The 19,937-nt window shown below is 42.0% G+C and overlaps 1 protein-coding gene across 1 annotated transcript in view; it reads right to left on the bottom strand.

Annotated features, from left to right (window-relative positions):
• The window catches only part of LOC118237337 (zinc finger matrin-type protein 4-like), an 86,398-nt gene that overhangs the window by 41,965 nt on the left and 24,496 nt on the right, over window positions 1-19,937 (bottom strand). The window contains exon 3 of the mRNA XM_035435938.1: window positions 8,016-8,105. Coding sequence (XP_035291829.1) covers window positions 8,016-8,105 — 90 coding nt within the window. The remainder of the gene's footprint in view (window positions 1-8,015; window positions 8,106-19,937) is intronic.

Below are 19,937 nucleotides of genomic sequence, written 5' to 3'. Positions count from 1 at the left end.
CTGTTTCACACTGCTGCAGGAGCAGTCAAGGCCTCCGAGCATAAGACTGCAGTCACTTCCATGTTCAATCATGCTAGTACCCTCCACCTGTGCCATTTCAAATCAATGTACTGTACTTACAACCCATTAGTGCAGTGGGATCCCACAATCCAAAGAAAAAAAACAACAAAAAAAACACAAGTACACAAAGGCACTCTGGTAGACATGACATGCACATGCAAATACTTGACAGTGAATAAATACCGCTTGACAGTGCACACAGCAACGAGCACTTCAACATCAAAGTGAGCTGCCTGCAAGGAAACAAAAATATTCCTCTGAAAAATAAATCAAACTTGACAGTCTACATTTAAAACAACCTGCACGGACTTTGTACTATCAGTATCCGCATGCGTATTACTGATAGCGGGGAACTGTGGGTCCTTAATTGGGTGAAGTCACCCCTGCCCCAAACGGGAACGGAAGGGTGAGGCGGGGTCAGCCTGCCCTGTGGCTCACAGAATGATTCAGGAGTCCTGTCCGTGTAATCACCCCTTTGATAAGTGCTCAGTTAGCGGTGCTGCCCTGTCCTCAGGGGACACAGAGTTGGGACGTGCCTGTTATTTAGGTGAAGAGTGTGTGTGTTTGTGTGTTGGGGCTGGGGCACCCTGCAACCCAATGCTCTGCTGCACTCTACCAGAGTGTGACACCACTCTGCTTCTGGCCCATGCAACTGACAGGGATGCTCCTATCTGTGACTGTGATATACAACAACAATTCACAATTAATATATGGTCAATATTTAACTTGACAATATCCATTCACATATATTCAGACAGGTAGATAAATTGACAGACAGACAGACAGACCGACTGATTGATAGATAGACAGACAGACAGACAGATAGGTAGATAGACAGATAGATAGATAGATAGATTTTTCTATGCTTTTCATTTTTTTCTATGATAGAGGTAGATTTAGAATGTGTGTGGTATCTCAAACTGGGCTCATCTTGCAAAAGCAATCTCAGTTTAATAGAAAAATACAAATAAGTGACAGGAGGATATCAAAGCTACAGAGTTGCCTGGCCTACTGCTACTAGTCTGGAAATGCAATGAATAATAAATATGATTGCAATTCAGACAGCAATGAAGCATACTGAGTTTACAAATGAGCATTTTTGTCCACAAATAATGAATGCTTTTAGAATATCTGTGCCGCAAAATTAATTCCACAGAACTAATCCTCAAAAGAACAGAATGAAAGACTAATCTCCTCATCAATTCAACCACGCTCTTCTGTGAGAGTCACAGAATATACTATTTATAATATTCTAAAACAAAAAAAAGCGAATATGTTATCACGATATTAATTAACTGCACCAATTTGTACAAGCGCAACTCCTATTGGTCAAAATCACCAGTAAAGACCCACCCCTTATCTACTTGAGGAACGAGTCACAAACTTATCTGGGTTACACTAACCCATTTACCCTCTACACGTGAGGAACACATGAAACTTTGGAGAACGTACAAAATACTGTTCATGTATCAAGCAGCAAAGCCCCTCCTAGAAATTCTGCACTGTTTCCATTTCAGTTTTGGTCAGTAATCTACAGGCTGCAGTTGAACTGTTGAGAGATGGGCATATTGTTGCACAAATAAAAGCACTATTCTGGACTGTTGTTACCTTGCAGGCAAGGTAATGAAAATATCTGCAATGGTGCCACAGAACTGATACTGCGGTAATGATGCTACAAAATGATATTCGATCTTCCTGTAAGCCAAGTTATGTCTTTGAAGCTACAAAATGAGAGCACTTCAGCAACAGTACAATACAATAAAGCTGATGCTATAGCACATTATAGAATAGAAAATGGCCCGATGATTGCACATTTCTTGATGGAACACTTTTTAAATTATGGTATGCATGTCTAGCCACTGATTTATGAAATAAAGATAGGTAAGTCTAAAAGCCAGTAAGCCGATGGGACTGCGAGAGATGTGGAGGGGTTTTTTTTTGGACGGAAGATTAAATTATGCATAAACAACCAAAAAACATCTTTACTAATGGATAAAACGCTTCTCAGCTGAAAACTTCTTGATTTATCGTCCCTGCTTCATTTTAATTTGAGTAATCTTATATTCACAAATTGTCATAAGATCTGTTTTTAAAGAGATTGCAGGGGAGAAAAGGGAGGGGGGGTGAGTTAAGTAGCTCAAAAGCCGTGTAAGACAAAACGTTATATAAACAGGAAGGTTTTGTTCCTGCAAATTGGTACTACTGCAAATTGGCCTACAGAGTGATAATAATTACAGAGGGAAGATCTGGTAGGTAGGCAGTGTGGGTATGGGGGGGTGTGAACCAGCCATTCAGGAGGTATCACCTTTTCAGGCTGCTGGCTGTCAGCTCCCCTGCTGTTTAAACTTATGATGAGGGGGCAGTGCAGGGGAGGGGGGGGGGGGGAGGGGGGCGCAGAGGCATGGGCACCAGATTAATTGCCACAATTCAGGGTCAAAGAATCTCAGCACTGTCTGCACCCCATGTAGGGCCCCTCTCAGTCCTCACCATGGCAACTCAACCCAAAACAAGGAATGATGACGAGATGCAAAATGCCTTTCTAAACTCTCCAAACAATTGCCCCAAGACGGTTAATTGTCTGCAGTCCTTTTGAGTGTTTCAAGCACATCCATCGTGGTTCAGCTTTAACCATCAGGTCCATGTCTGCTTAGAGACGTACAGTCAGATGAACGCTCACTAAAGAAGATTTAAAGCAGGTTGCCTATCAGAGAAAAGCTAAGAAGATTTGTTTATTATTTTTATTATTATTATATTCCAGAATATTTGTCGATACAAACAGAACAGCCTGACCATGGATGTGTCTTCTATAGAAGATGGATATTAAAGTGCAGGCTGTTGACAGGTCCACCATATAGCCAACCGGAGAGGAGGAGGCTCTGTAAAAAGTGACATAATTGGAGGTCCGCATCCCCAGTGTTCTGCTCTGCTTCACTTACCACCATGCACCAGCACATGGCCCCCGGCTCCGCCTCGTCAGGCAGATTGTTAATTACATTAATCGCGTTATGGAGAGCATTCAGGGCGTCGCTGTTACTTCCTGCCTCCCGTAGAAGATTTACAGCGCTATGGGCGTCTGGAACAACATGTAGGGGGGGGGGGGGGGTGAGAGGGGGGTCTGTGCGGAAATGATAAAGGGCTGTGGAATTCATTGTGATGCGCCATCGTCTGCGCTGTCACGGGAACAGGTTACCGCGACGACCGCGGCTGGATTAGCCTCACACTTGTCATTGCGCATCAGCGCGGCCAGAGTCAGGCGCATGAGGGGCTTGGCGCTACGCTTCGTGTCACCCCCAGGGGCGCTCTCCCGTATTTTTAGACCGCCTTGCAGGCATGCACTTGCTCTGGCCTGGTCTTGCTGTATCAGTGAGTCACAGCATATACATTGACAGGCAACCGCAGCAGGGTAGGAGAAACACTGCTTTAAAGAAGACCGCCCCAATTGTGCATTCAGCAAAAAAGAACATGATATACCAGCAGCAATTAATGTAATACTTATTAATTAATGTTGCATAAATCAATGCAACACAAACAAGCTCCCTCTGACACTCATGCTGTTGCCTAGTTGCGCATTACAGCTAACAACCAAAAAGAGACCACTGAGTTTCTAATATAGATAGGGCCCACAATTGTGTACGCAGAACTAACTAACTACACTGGGTCCTATAAATGATAACTGTCAACAAATAAACTTTGTACTGTCGTTCTTCTCATGCTCCTGATCAAGTGGTAACTGAATGATTAACAGTACCAGTATTGGCCAAGCGACACGTTTTAGTGTTTGCATGTTAAATGGCGCAATTAATCAATTCAACCCCTACCACTGCAAATATTTAACCACCTCCTGCCTCCTGGCTCAAATAGGTGAGAATGTTTGTTATTTTATTTCTTTTTCTTTCCACCAGATTTTTAACAAAAGCATATTTTCTAAATCATATTTTGGAAAACACTTTGTATTTTACATTGTAGTACAGCAGGGCAACACATTTTAAAATGACTGTTTTCATTATTCAATATTTTATATCCCCAAAGGAAAAAAAAAATACATGCTGTGTTTTAGTGTTAACTGAGAGGACCGGCACAATTAACCGAATGATCGCTTGACATGTGGATTGAAATAATAGGCATTAGTGACCCCGTGGTGGCAGAACACTGAAATACAACCCAAGATTTTCTCCAGGCCCCTAGATTTAGAAAGCGATAATTGAAAAAAGGTTTCGACCCACAAGTGTTTAATGGAAAACAGGGCATGTCTGCCAGCAGCGAGACTTCCAGGACCTGTTCGGGAGTGCTGTTATGTGCAGTAACTCAAAGATCCAGGCGGATAATGTGAGCGTGCCCTGCACTTTCGGTGGCACTGAAACGAGAGCTCTCCCGTCCCTGGAAAGTTGAGGCACGGGGTTGATTTAAACGCTGCTAATTAAACAGAAGTGGGGCGCAGAGGGGGTATTTAATCAGTGCAAAAGTCTTCCCCAGTCGCTAATTGTATCCACTCTAATGGCTTATGCATCGAGTTACAGCCTCAGAAGCTGGGGGAGATTTTAAGTGTCCTTGGGGGGCCATGTACCTATTAGTAACCAATGGCATTGGCTGATTTGTACAGAACAGATGGAAGGGGTAATGTTCCTCCATGCTGCTGCTCCACGCTACACTGCCTACTGAGGTACAGCAGCTCATTACACTGGTACCCAGCCTGTTGTGGGCATTGAGACTCATGCCCGGGAAACCGAGTTACCTTGAGACTACCTGTGAGACTAGCGAAGCCTCTGCATGGGCAACTTGGTTACAACAGGCTAATTGGACTGCAGCTGTGATCTAAACCTTACATTTTACTATAGGAATTTGCCATAAAATCTCATGCACTGCAACAGTGCTTTCCAAGGGTGTAACTTCAGTTTTAATATTAGGGGGGTTGAAATGCAGGGACCCGAGAGCCCCCTATCTCTCCATAAATTATGCCCTTGGTGCTATCTAATAATGGTCAATTAGTGTTTTGCAATGTCGTTTTGCATGGCTAACATTATTTAATAGTCACAAGGTGGCTACAGCAGTGCTTGACAGTACACATCTTTCAGCATTTGGTTCCTTATTATTGAATGTGACAGACAGAAATAAATCAATCTCCCTGTGCCATTCTCCCAAAATAGAGAACCTGGCCCTGGGATATTGCAAGAAATAAAAAAAATAAAAAGAAACAAAAACAAATGTTGTTTCCTCCAAGAAAATTCAATATTCAAGCATTTCTAAATTCGTCAGAACAGCACACGGTGTCACAGACTCCACTGCAGACAGAGCTGCAAGGCAATAAGCTGGTCAGTGCTGCGTGGACATGTCAGGTACTCAATGGCAGCATTGTGTGGGAGTGCAACGCCAGCATTTGTCACCATGTTCCCGGTGAGGGAAAAGCAATGCATCCTGCAAACAGCAGCCCCATAAAAACTGAGCTAGCATCTCGAATAAAAATAACATACGTCCTATACGAGCATAAATTTCCAAAAGATAAAACAAAAAAAAAAAAAAGAATAAATCAAACTACATTGATGGAATTGGTATCCATAAAGCTTTGGTGGACACATCGGAACTTTTCTCAGCTCCGCCCCTTCGTGAAAAGTAATGCGCAAGAGCTTGCGTGCCCTGTCCCAGTGAAAAAGCGCATTCGAACTGCCGCCGTAAGAGACAGCGGGTGGAGGTGCGCTGGTGCGGCTGCTTTCGCAGGATCGATGGCCGTTCAGACGCACCGCCGGCTTCCCGATCCCGGGCGGGCGCCGAGCGTGGAAACACAACAGCTGCCACAGCGAGCCGCCGCGCCGCCGTCCGTGCCAGGGCTGAGGAAGCGTGACCGGGAAACGCGCGGAATTCCCCCCCGACCGTTGTGCGATCGATCTTTAAACCGTCCTAAAAAGTAGCGTACTGGAAAAATAATTGCTTCCGCCTTCCACTTAATTCCCCCCCCCCTCAAGCCTCCCCGTTTGGAAAAGTGCTGATTTGGAGCGAACCTGAAGAGCACATGAACAGAAATAAAAAGTATTTATGCTAATCCTCCAAGCGCAGGTCATGCAGTCATAACAAGGAAATCCATTTAAAAATAAAAACTTCCATGAAGCCACGGACTGACTTCATTGAATGAATTTATGCGCACAAATAAAAAACTAATTTAAAAATGATGTGTCGTTCAGGGAAAAGGACACACCCATATGCAGAGTAGCGATATTTAAATGAGAAATGCATTGAAACTAGGACAACTGATTGGTTTAGCCTTGACAAGCCAACCAGAAAGAAAGAACTTCAAAATATGTGGAGTATCTGTTTGTTTGTGCTTTACATAGACAGCCAGAAGTGTGAAAAAGTAACTAAAACCAAATTAAGCAGTGGTCAAAACATACTTTTCAACTTTTCAAATTATTATTAGTTGCAATTTGCTAACAAGTCATGAGTGTTGCACTGCTCAAATGACAAAAAAAAAGTTGCAGGAAAGAGTAGGCGGTGTTTAGAAGTAGACAAATAAGGAAAAAAAAGTAGAAAAGGTAATTGCTTTTTCTTATTTGGCCTGTGACCCCAACTATCGACAGGAAAGGATTTCTCTGTGTCTCCCTGTGATGAACTCTAATCACTCTCTCTGATACTCCAGATGAAGTGGATAGAAGGAGGCCGGTGGAAATCTCCCCTCTGATCACTGTGTTTGTGAGGCTTTATCAAGCCAGTGTGACACCTCCCAAATTGATAGATGGCAAGCAGAGATTAATTAAAGCTGAGCCCCTCGCTCAAGCAGTCGGCCCACGCAACCCGACATGACTAACAGAGTCATCCGCGCCCCCCCAACACACACACACACACACACACACACACACACACATTATTATAGCCCCCTACAGACCATGAGCCTTGACCTCTCTACAGCCTTGAAATAAAAAAAAACAAAAAAAAAAACAAACCAAGTGTGTCAAGAGAGGAAGATCAAAGGAGAGAAAGCAGGTGTAATATCTGAAGCAGACATCATTGCGCACCTTGAGATGCATGAGTGCAGTAACTATCAAGGGATGCATTTCATCTTAAAAGCAAAGATATTTCATTGATAAAGGGCTGCCAGAGGGATCTCACGAGGCAAGCTTCAAAGCACACCTACATGCACCTGAGGTACAGCTTCAGTCAAGGCAAATCCTCAGTGGTGAACTTCGCAGGCCTGTGTATACAACGGGTCTCGTACAAAGCAGGTGGAGCAGTGCATGGAAAAAAACTTCATAATATGAGAAATTGTTGTCTCATAGCATATAGAAACCCTTAAAAAAAACTCTTATTTTGAAATCTGGGAGTGACATCACTTTTTGCAGCAAACTCACTGCACAAAAACCTTTGCAGCACAAAATAATGAAATGCTTCAACCCCCACACTTTGAATCCTGGGAAATGCAGATTGGGACCATTCAGGCTCCAAGGGCGCAGCTGATTCCTACGCAAGCCAAATCCATATTGCCTTAATGAGTTATCCTGTCAGTCACGAAACTCGGATGCTTCCGGAATGGGCAGATTCCCGCCTTCACTATTTCGTTCAGCAAATAGGCTCAAACTGTCATAATGCACACTACCTAAGACTTTCGCTTTACACACGCTTTGCATTCTGGCTGCTTATCGGCTGGGATCCACATACGGAACATAACTACGTTCCTCTCTATGAGAGGAGAGAAAGTCTACAGTGGCTTACAATAAAGAACTCAAATTCGCAATGCATAATTCTGACTTGATAGAAATCCATTCCGACATTCCGCATCTTTGAGCTCCATTGGAAAAGACATAGCAGCCATAGCAATCAATTGCAGAGAAATCCATTTAGAAAAACAACTGGAGCTGAGGAAAACTTGATTTAAGCGAATGCATTATTTATGTGTTATCTACTACTCGCAGAAGATAAGTGTTTGTGCGATGTAAAATGTAGAGAGAAGAAAACTGCAAAAATGTTCTTACATTATCTGTTCTGAGCTTCTTGGCAGGACAGCCTCCATCCACTGGATGCAACATGTAATACAGCCGCACTTTGTTTGCATGTTTCCGACTCTAGGAAGCAAGGGAGAGAGGGGAATATATATGATGAACAAAGTCTGACATATTCTGTAACTGTTACAGTTGTTCAGGCAAATACAGAAGAATAGCAGCGAGACTTCACTGGATCTGAAGCAAGTTAAATAATATACAAAACAGCACTTGCTTTAAATATTTTATACAAAATAACACTTCCATACAATATAGGGTCATCTTGAAATCAGAAAAGATAATATACTCCAGATTGAATAAGAAATAATCCTGCTTTAATCCTCCACAAATGCATTAACTAATCATACACTAATTCACATGACAGTAAAGAATGTGCATGCTGTGTCTTATACTTTCATGCATTCTAAAGCATCCCTTTGTTTTAACCATGTTTGGTATAAAATATTGAACCATTTATGTTCTTCACATGTCAAATATTCAAATTCAACAATGGGCTGCAGTGTACTTGAGAACCAGAGTGGATGATAGAATGCCTCTGCCACCTACAGCATAACTCCCATAACACTACGGTCCCCACAGACAGACAGCCAGCCAGCCAGCCGGACAGGCAGACAGACAGGCTTCACCAACCGGTGGCAAATGCAATGTCAGAACACACAAGTGCACATCAGTGTGGAGCAGGAGCGGCGTTAACTTTCGTGTTCAGAGCAGACACGCTGCAAACTGCTCCCGAGGCGAGGCAAGCCCGCCCCAAAGCCGATGAATAATGACAAGCGCTGTCATTCACCGAGCGGGAGCCACGCATCGGAAAATCGACTTCTCTCCAGCTCTGACAGCGCAGCGTCGGCCGAGGAAGACGGCGGAATGTTTTTCCCCACTGCAAAATCACGCCATTTCAAATGGAGGGGAAGGGAGTCTGCAAACCAGGCACAGAGAGGCAGGAAAGGCAGGACTGGAGAGGGGGTCGGGGGTATGGTGGGGGGGGGGGGGGGGGGGTCAAGTGCAAGTGAGGTGACCTCACTTGGGATGCTGGGATTCTTCACCTCCTCTCTCCTCCTCTTTTTGTCCTCCTTCCAGCAAGCACCTTGCACTGTTTGAATGTGCGGACACGTGTCCAGCAGGGAGGAGCACGAGCAGTCCTCAGAGTGATGAGTCCTGTCAGCTCACTCACGGGAGTTGGCTACAGATTGCTCACCCTTTACCTTTGCCTTTATTGTTAGTATTTTGGAACATACACAAAGCCTTCAGAAAACAAAAAAAATGAATAAGCTCAATTCTGTGAGAGCAACAGACGGGGTACTGAAGCTGAAACAAACAGCAGAGGTAAAATGAAACAATCATTCAGGAGCCTTTCCAATTTTTTAGTTTTGAGAGAAGAAACAATTTCCTTTTATTCCTCTTCTTGAATCAATAAACTACAGCTAATAGGATAGGAGTTTTTTCTTCAATTTGAGTGCAGTACAGTGGAGCTGAAATATAGCTCTAGTGGAATCGTGATTCAACAGAGGGAACAGACATTTCTTACTAAGGATGCATGATGACATCTGGGTCTTATTCATATTGTCCAATAATAGCGTAAAACAGATGTAGCAGCATTGGCTGATAAACTAAGATTATGGTAGACATGTTGGGGTGACATGATGATGGAACACACATGTGCCAGATAAGCAAATCAATGTGCTGCTGATGTGATAAATTAAATGGAAATGTCATACGCAAAAATCACAGGCATCTACACCTTTTTTATTATTTATTTTTAATTTATTTTTATCGAGTAACTCATAGACAAAGCTATATTGAGACTCAGTGGCTCTGAAGAATCATGCTCTTTGGTAAATAATAAAGTAAGTATATATTTTCTATAAGACAAGTAAAGTTTTTACATTTCTTTCCAAATTGATGTATTTGCTCATATATTACTTCTTATACAAGTGAGGAAACCTGGTTGCAGTTTGCATTTATGCTGTAACATAAAACAGGGAGATATCACATTGCTATTGGGCAATGTGGGCAGCCAAACATCATTTATTGATATCAGATCCATAATTTCCATATTGTGTTCCCCAATTTCTTAGTATTCCTCTGCAGATTATATGACTTATTCAGGCACACCACATCCCATAATTGTGGCAGCTACATGCTTGAATTGATAGAAATTTTCTGGAATGACTATAAGTAGATTCAATTAGGAGGCAGCCTTTTCCTTTGCTAATGAGAACACTGGACACTGTAGTAATATGCTGGCACTAATGGGTACATTTTATTTTAGCAAGTAGTGATATTCTGCTGTAAACAGAGCAAGGGGGACATCCAAATTGGCCAAAAATGTCATGCACAATATACAGAGAAGCAGACAGGGAGGCAATAGGGAATCTATTTTCAGATGGCAGCAGGGGAGAACAGGTTAATTAACCGGTTTTTGGAGATTCAGGGATTTAGATGGTGCGAAGGAGGGCAGGAGGATTGAGTCTAGTGGGTCCACAGGGAGAAGTCACCCTGATGGAGAGGGACACTGCACTTGGAATACCCCCACCACTGGGCAGATTGATTGGTAACACTGTTGTCAATGGGGTGGAACTGTGAAAATGGAAATGACAAAAATACATCATCTCACTGCATGCCAACGCATACTGGCGTGTCCAGAGCTGGGTACAGGCCATACCAGGTGCAAGGCTTGCATGAGCTGGCACAGCTCTGCAGCAGCCCCGTGTAGTTTCGACATTTTGTTTTGGCTATCGCCACACCGCGGACGCAACTCTCGAGCTCCAGCGTTTTTTGCGTATCCGCCATATTAACAGCGAGAATTGAAAAGATGCTCTCTCTTTGGCCCACACGCCTGGGAAGGAGCCAGCATTCAATCCACACATCTCATGGCAACTTTCAGATGTTTACCCTAATTAGGCCTCTACAGGAGCCAGCCCGTCCCGTTTTTTTAAGCAGCCGATGATTTAGTGCCGGCCCGTAACCTTTTTGACTTCAGCCCATGAGGAATACAGCAGGATGGTATTTATGTGAAGTCAGAGGCTACCTGCCAGACTTGGGAGTGGGTCAGGAAAACTCTGCGGACACAAAATGTTGTTTAGCCGCAGATTCTTTAGACTTAACGGACATTCAGCTCCATATTCGTAGCACTCGACATTCCATCTCCTGACTGTTGAAGCCAAAATATTCCAATTTGTTGCATTTTGAGAACATTTATTAATATTAAGGGATCATGATCAAGTAAAATGGCAAGTGCCAATGGATGTTCCGTAATAGGCACAGTAACTGCAATATAGTACTAAAAATAAAAAAATAAAAACACAGTAGCTGAGTATCTTGAGATCCAAGATTTAGCACTCAGTGTTTTCTGCAGAATTTCTCTGAACAGACCACTCCATATTTCACAATGTACTGACAAAAAAGCTCACCATAAGAAGGCAAGTTGCCCAGCCTTTCGTGTTGTTTTGTATAAATTTCATGTCCGACAGCCATGCATCAGGTTATCAGTGGGCACAGAGTTAACCTTTATATCAGACTATTACAGAAACAGAAATCCCTCTGTGAATGTTCAGTGAAAAAGTCTATCTTTCCCAGACAGTTTTCAAAGTCCTTTTTTTTTTCAGTTTAATTATGCGCCAAATTGCTCCGGCTGTTGCTTGGATGGATTACTGCAGAGCATGCCATCAGGATGCTGAAATTAAGAACAGCGGTGGACTAATTGATGTGACTTGGGCTGCGTCCTTGCATGCTGGGATGCTAGGCAGAGGAGCTTAATCCACCAGCACTACCTGCAGTCTCCCCCCATTATTGTTTCCAGCGTTCATTTTGCTTGACTTATGTCTTGACAGTTATTGCTCATATAGAATTCCAGTCCCATAATATTCCATCTCACGCTGAACAGTCCCTGCTCTCTTTTATTAAACTGGAAATGCAGATGCAGATCTCACAGTTAGAATGCACCCCTCCTCACAGTCTGGAGGTAATAATGGCTAATGCCCCACCAAACTAACTGCCAAGAACAAGCCACCCCTTACTGGAGCAGCATTTTGGAGAGAACATTTTGTGCACCCATAGAGCACATATAAAGATAAGGAAGGAGGAAGAAGGAACTCCTTTTCATCTCAGGCCGGTTCTTTTTTTTTTTCTTATATCAATCCATTTTTTACTTCCCTCAATCACACATCTCAAGGGAAATATGTTGGTTTGTAGTCTCCTGAATCTCTCCTCTCCTCTCCCTTTAATCACTGATCATATGAAATGAACATGTGGGAAAAAGTTCAAACTTTTGACAGCCTTCCTGTCAATGTGATTTTCACTGCATTCTCAGGGGGAAAGTGGATACCCTTCATTTACTGAATGTCACAATAAAGCAAGGTCTGTGTGTGTGTGTGTGTGTGTGTGTGTGCGTTTGTGTATGCGTCTGTGTCTGTGTGCGCGTGCGTGTGTGTATGTGTGTGTACTGCATTTCTTGGAATCATTTATTCTCCTTCCTTTCCAGGGAAAGATCAATACTCATTTAATGCATGGCCACACTGCATCATTGTAGGCCAGATTTTGCATGCCACTGTCTCGTGCCCTTTGTTTAAAAACTGAACCAAATATTAACTTTGCCTAATGACAAAGTTAGGGCTACTCGGGTATCTTAACTTTGGAGTTGATCATCAGACATGTTCAGTGTAAAGATTTTTTTTTAAATTTATCTGCATCAAATATTTATGAAATAAATATGGAATAAATACCACACCAGAATTCAACTATGGACCACTATGATGACTGTTGATTTATATTAGTGATTTAACCTAGAGATGTCTGAAAAAAACATAGTAAAAACTGTATTAGTGCAAGAGGTTTTATTATCAAAACTGATATATTGAATACAGGAGTGTTTTGTCTTGGAAAAAAATGTTTTTAGAAAGTAGAACTAATATGGCATAGTAAAATCAAGCTTTCTGGCCATACCAGCACATCAGCTCAATGACTAACAGATTATAAAGCACCGTTTCTAGCGATTTCCATGCAACTTCTTTATAATCCTGTTTTACTTTAATCACCAATAGCATGCTACATTTCATAGTATTTATATTTTTAGAACGCCCTACTCAACTAAGCTCTTACTCATTAAACATTCTGGAAATATGCCTATGTATTATTTCTTACCCTAGTTTCTGACTATTTTTGTTTCAGTTACACTGTATGACCGAAAGTATATGGACACACCTTGGTCTGGGGCTGTTTTTCATGGTTTGGGCCAGGCCCCTTAGTTCCAGTGAAGGCAAATCCTAATGCTACAGCATACAATCACATTCTAGACAATTATGTACTTCCCCATCAATTTGGGGGGAGAATTTGACTGGCCTGTAGAGAGCCCTGACCTCAACCCCATCTAACACCTTTGGGATCTAATGTAAAGCCAACTGTGAGCCAGGCCTTGTCACCCAATCAGTACCCGTCATCACTAATGCTCTTTTAGCTGAATGGAAGCAAATCCCTGCAGCAATGCTCCAACATCTAGTATAAAGCCTTCCCAGAAGAGTGGATGTTGCTATATCATCAACGGGTGGACCAACTCCATATTAATAATTTTGGAAGAGATGTTGGATGTCAGGTGTCCACATATGTTTGGCCATGTAGTCTATGTGTTCAGAAACATGTGGCACTGTGCATTATCAAAAATGTCCAATCTGAACATTGGACAATGTAAGACATTTAAACACATGGCGGTATCGTAGTTAAACGGATTTGGCTAACCACCATTTCATTTCCATCGGAAAGAAATCATGAAACTGTCAATTCAGCTCAATTCAGCCAAACATATAATCACACAAATACACAATACATTCAACAGGGAGGCAGCAGCATGTGCAAAATAAGAGTGAGTGGTCCAAAAGCAGGAAGGGAAACGTGAGAGGTACAATTTGGACTCAGGTCAATGAATCAGACCTGTCATTCCGAGATTCCAATCTACACCTCACTGTGCTTCTTGGGGAATTTGGCTGCACAATAAATGAGAGAGAGTTTATCGACGGGGCACAACCAGCCCATACTAAGGCTCATTTATCCAATTTACAAACATTTCAATTTCCAAACATTCATCCAATTTCCCATGCAGTCTAAAATAAAAGGACATTCTCCAATCGGTTATCTCAGCGAATAAGGATGATTTCCGCAAATGTATTTTCCTGAATTTATTCAAGCGTACGGAGAATGCCATGCCCCTGAGAATTTTTAATGAATTCATAATGAAAAATAAGTAACTTCAGCGATAGCTTCAAGTAGCTGCTATTCAGCTGAAACTTCACACTCCAAAACACTTCAGTACAGAACCACTACTGGTGAAGAGAGAGAGAAAAAAAAATCTTCAAGCATTCACAATTGCCACGAGCAAAATAGATATTTCAAGCCATGCTACAGTAATTAGTCAATCACAACAACTTGGCAGATGTGCTTGTTAAGAGATGTGCTGAATGCAAAATTGTTGGGTTTCTAAAAACAGGTCTTCCAAGAGCACTTCTTGATTGAATCCCCTGGCAGTTTTGTTTTTGTCCCTCAAGTTTTTTACTTTCTGACTTTTTAGTTTCCTTATAAGAAATACAGCCTTACTCTGTGCACGCAAATGTTGCTGAGTGGGCTTTAAGAGCTTTAAGGGCCAAGAGCACTTGGCAGGAACAAGAACATTTGAACACTGCTTATATACGTATATCAGCAAGGAGCAGTGGAAGGAATGCTCCTCAGGACACCTGGCTATCCTACTGAAAACCAGACAGTTCTGTCATCTGCCATGAAACCATGCCAACGCTAGGTTATGAAACAGTCATAACGGTACCTGCTCCACCCCCCCCCCCCCCCCCGCTCCCCTCACATGCATGCACACTTGTTCCGTTTTCCTTATTCCCATGTCCTTTCAAACTATCCATTTTCTGCAGATGTAAATAATACTCTACAGGCCATTCAGTGCACAAGGTGGGGGGCGGGGATGGGGGGCTACAAATGTTGGTCCCTGAGCTGTGGGGTTTTGCTGTTTATATCATCTAAGTCATAAAAGAAGATACAAGCACATCTGAGGGGTGATGTGGAAAATGAATATCCATTGGTAAAATCCTATTTAGAACTTTAAAGCCTATTTAAAAGACTGGCAAAGTTTCAACGACTGGTTAAGGCAATGCAACGTCAACCCTCCTGATCTCTGAGACAAACCACCATACAGTTTTAATAGACTAAGCCGCAGCTGGCATTATAAAGCTCAGCAATGCTCTTTGGTTTCACAAGCATTCTGACAGTCCACCACGGGATAACGATCCATAATTTATATTACAATACATTTTGAGAGTAGTGTGCGAATCTTTCCTTGTCACAGCATCGTATTCACACAGAGCTCATTTGTGTAATACCTGACAGTGTGAAACTGTGGATAAGTGGATTGCTTTGAGCAAGTGCAAGTGTTGGGGCTTAACGTCACAATCGCGGAAATTCTCCATACAGACCAACATGCGAAAGAAGTACTGAGGGACTACTGCAGAATCCACTGGCAGTCCAATACTGGGGGAAAAAAACACAAAATGACTGCATTTAAACATGGTGCAGTTTAAAAGAGTTTTAGCAGATGGGGTGAATTTGTTAAGGCAGTTAATTTGACTGCGCTCTCTAGTACATGAGTCACTAAGTACATCCCCACCGTAAACACAGCTTATTAACACATATCATAACACCCTGGCAATCAAGTGGTTCTCACTGTGCCGGAAGGCACTTCCGTCAGAGTCCTGTCCTTTCTATTCGTTGTCAGGCCCAGCAAAGCTGAAAGTCATTAATGCAACACCATCTGAGACTCATTTCAAGGAGAAGACAATCAGCTTCTTCTTCTTATGTACGGCACATTTCGGAAAAGCAGAAAAAGGATAGTGGCAGACCCAAGCACACATACAGTAAACATTATACAATGCAATGCATGTAGTACATCATACAGCACAATGCTCAGCTTCTCAACGCTTTTCAGAGGGAATCCTGAAGAGTAAAAAGGGGAACATTTAGTCACATGTTAGAAATTTTCTGGGGGTATCTGGATTCACCAGAAGCTGAAAATATTGACCATGGCTTTAAGTACAAAGAACAAAGATATAAAGGAACTACAAAGGAAATGTATTGAACCCAACTGCAGTAAACAGTTTAAAAAGCAAACCTGAAGCATTATACAAACCGTATAGCCATGGACATAGAGATAGAGGGAGCAGGGTTTAACTTGGTATACAAAACAAATAAAAGCCCATTTAGATATACAGTTAGCAACCAAAATATTAGGGTTATATTTTTGCTTTTTGAGAGCTCTTCAAAACTCGAATAATTTTAATTTTTTAATTTTAATTTTAATTTTAAGCTGAATCTGAATGCACTTTGTTTAAATGTGACTGCCCTTTGACTCACTCAATGTTTTGGCTATGTCTCTGATTAATTTAATCCAATTTTTCCATTCCATTATTGCCTGCTATACTGGCATTGACACTTCTTTGGTCCTCATGTTGAAAGACAACAGTAACAGGCAATACGGCATATCTAGAATCAACTCCAGACTTTTTTTTTAAGCTTTCTTGTGGATGAACTTTCTTGTGTAATGATGCAACAACACACAGCTGGCGAGGAACTGCAGAGCAGCCAATTGTACAATTACTGTTGGTCCCCTAAATTGGAGGGACTATGTATAAAATGGCTGCAATTCCTACATGGTACACCTGACATGGATACAATGTGCAGGAGTACAAAGGCAACACAACAAACATGAACTAACTATGTACAGAAATATATATATATATATATATATATATATATATATATATATATATTTAAACACATCTATTTCTACTTTGTGGAATTTCAAATTCTATCTAACAATTTCCCTACCATTAACAAATAACGAAAGATTTTTTGAAGCATATGATACAGTACAATAGTAACAAATGCAAATATAGAAAAATAATAATCCAGCGACTGCCCCTCTAAGATTCCTGTTATCGGAGTTGGGATTGAGAATTTCTATTAAAAAAAACAAAAAAACAATTTCTTTGGCAGATGAGACTGGAATGCCTCGAGTGCTTGGTGCCTTTCATTCATTTGATATTGAATTGAAAACCTGCTGAAGTCTAAAGATTATGAGTAGAGTCATGCTGGAATCTTGAAAGAATTTCATCTGGGTGGGAGCCAGATCTAAGCCTCGTGCTATTTTGGTCCTTCTTGATTTACCAGTCAGTCTCTCTCTCTTGTCATAATAATTTAAAGCCGGTACTAACTTTCATCGCTGCTCAAGGAATTTAAAAAAGCAAATGTACTTCCTTTATTCAATGCCATTTTAAAGAGTTGAATCATAATTGATCACACACACAGTCTTATTGTGTAAATTCACAATTTGATTCACAATCAAAATTGTGATTAATATACTAATATACATGTATATATTGTTTATATTCACGGCTGTTGATTATTTTGTTTAGGTTTGAAAAAGTGTAAAACATGATGTCGAAAGTTATGTGGTACTTATGAAAAACCTTTACAAATTATTTAGATTTACTATTCATTACATAAATCCATTTCATTAGCATTCATCCAAAATTTGACTTACTGGTCAATTAATTCACTGGTAATTTTCAAGTGTCATTATTCCTTTTTGCATAACAATTAAATTTAATAGACCTCTCCCTCCCTTACCCCCCTCCCCCCAAAAGTCACCAATAAAGCACGAAAAACTTTCCCAAAAAGCTGTTCTCAATCAACTGTTTGTGCATACATCAGCTCCTCGGACCTGAAAATGACAGCCAGATTTAGTGGAACAATTAAAAAGCATCGCTGGTCATCACCGGGGTAATGATACATGAGAAACGAGCGAGTGAAGCCTCCAAATCACAGACATTTTCTTTCGTTATGAGGCTAATTAATTATGAGCTACTGCCTGCAGAAGGCGGGGCTGCAGCACACAGGAGAGACGTTTTCAAACAGCCTATGAGCAAATGCCACAACGGTCTTTGGTGCACCGACTTCTTAAATTCAATTTTTTGCAGTGTTACGCCAAAAAGATTGCGATATTCTGAACTTTTCTCCCATTTTTTCTCTGACAAAGGATAAACACACAGGCTGATGTGACGGCACAAATTACCCTTCAATTTCAGGGCGAAGACAAAAAAGAAAGAAAGAAAAAAGCATGTGACAAGCGACAAACCCATTCCGAGCGCAGAGGATGCCACTTCGGAAAAAGTGGCGCCTTTCTCTTCTTCCCTTTTGGACAATGGGAGCTGACAAACCGCATGTCATAATTGCCACAAAAGACCATTTGGAGAGAGAAAAGTGTTGATAAAGCCCGACAATACATACATCTACGGTGCCACTGTACTGTTTTCGTAATTCTTCCGTCGATTGTTCCCGACTTTCCAAGAATGACAGAACCAAAGACGATCACAAACATCTATTACCGTGTCATCCCTTTTCAAAATTAAGCACCTGAAATGGGGAGCCTAAGAGCACTGAGAGCTGGCAGCGGACTGAGAGTGCTGCTGTTTGGGAAGGCGGGAGTCGGCAGAACACTCTCATTCTGCAGCAAAGAGAAAAATAAAAGCGTGAGCATTAACGGCAAGCATCTCGCATCCCTATATTTTCTCGTTTAACATTCACTAAGGGTAGGGATCCTGGTAGCAGTGCTTGTATACTCCCCTGTAGAGACAGGCACATCAACAGACAGGACTCTGTGCGTTTGGTGTGCTGTCATCGCACAGGATTTGACGGGAAGAAACAGGGTGATGGTGCTGCCCAGGGGGAAGTGAAGACATTTACTGATGGCTAAAGGATATTAAAGATATTCTACAGAAAATGACGAGTAAACATCTCCCTCGCAGTATTTTTTCCGTAATTAGTTGTTTGCTTAGCCGATTACCCTTGAAGTGCTTGCAGCGCTAACATTCATCAAACCGTTTATACCACTGGATATTTTTTTAATGAAGTCGTTACTGTTCCTTCCCACGGGATGAAACAGATGTGTCCGACCAGGAACCGCAGCCTGAATGAGATGTGCGTACCACGTGAGTGGATAATAAAAATTTGCATACAGATGCCTTCGGTGACACAAGGAGGTCAGGGGACTTATTAATTAGAGAGAAGGTCAGTGTTGTAGATGATGTCCTCCAGGAGAAGGCTGGGTCAAACAAATGGGGCATGACCAGCATACACATGTTAGTCTAAAGGGGACGTTCAGCCCCCCAAGGTTGATGACATTACCGTAGCTGAAGGGAAGCATTGATCCCTTCGGCCCTGCCATTTTCCATCTCCATTCCTCATTCATATGTAAAAGGATAAAGAAACACTGGAGACCGCCACAGGGCAGGGGCCAGGGGCAGCATGGGAACTACAGAGAGTTCGCGGGTTACACGCTACTCTCAATAGCAGAGGTCGAAGGGTTCACACACGCGGGAGGAATGGAAATACCACAGTGCGGCTCGATCTATAACGAATCCTCTTGATATAGGAAGAGCCTGTTAAGTGGGTTCATTTCGGTGTCTAAGCACCTGTAAACTCAACTGGCTCCCACTGTGGTCCAGGGGAAGTGAAGCCCCTGTGGCCCATGAACTTTGCCCCTGGCATTGGCCAAACGGTCACTGTACAACCTGACAGAGGTCACACAGTGTGACATATGGATGTTGGATTAGAAGGGATATGGATCATTAAGAACAGTTGTCCTTAACTGTGGCCCACACTGGGGGACCAGGAGGGGGCTTGAGGTCAGAAGCTAAACATGAAAAACCAAAGTGAATTTTTGCGTGTTATTAAATTCAAAACTACAGGAGTTAAATGCATCACACATACAGGCATATTGACTTGTTAAAAGCATTGTCGTTCCATATTTGAACATATGCCAGTCTGAATTTTAAATGTGAACATGCAAGA

Source organism: Anguilla anguilla, chromosome 10 (assembly GCF_013347855.1).
Source record: "Anguilla anguilla isolate fAngAng1 chromosome 10, fAngAng1.pri, whole genome shotgun sequence".
In the NCBI taxonomy this organism is placed as follows: domain Eukaryota; kingdom Metazoa; phylum Chordata; class Actinopteri; order Anguilliformes; family Anguillidae; genus Anguilla; species Anguilla anguilla.
Note: the sequence above shows the minus strand (reverse complement) of the source record. Positions and strands in the feature narration are given on the sequence as shown.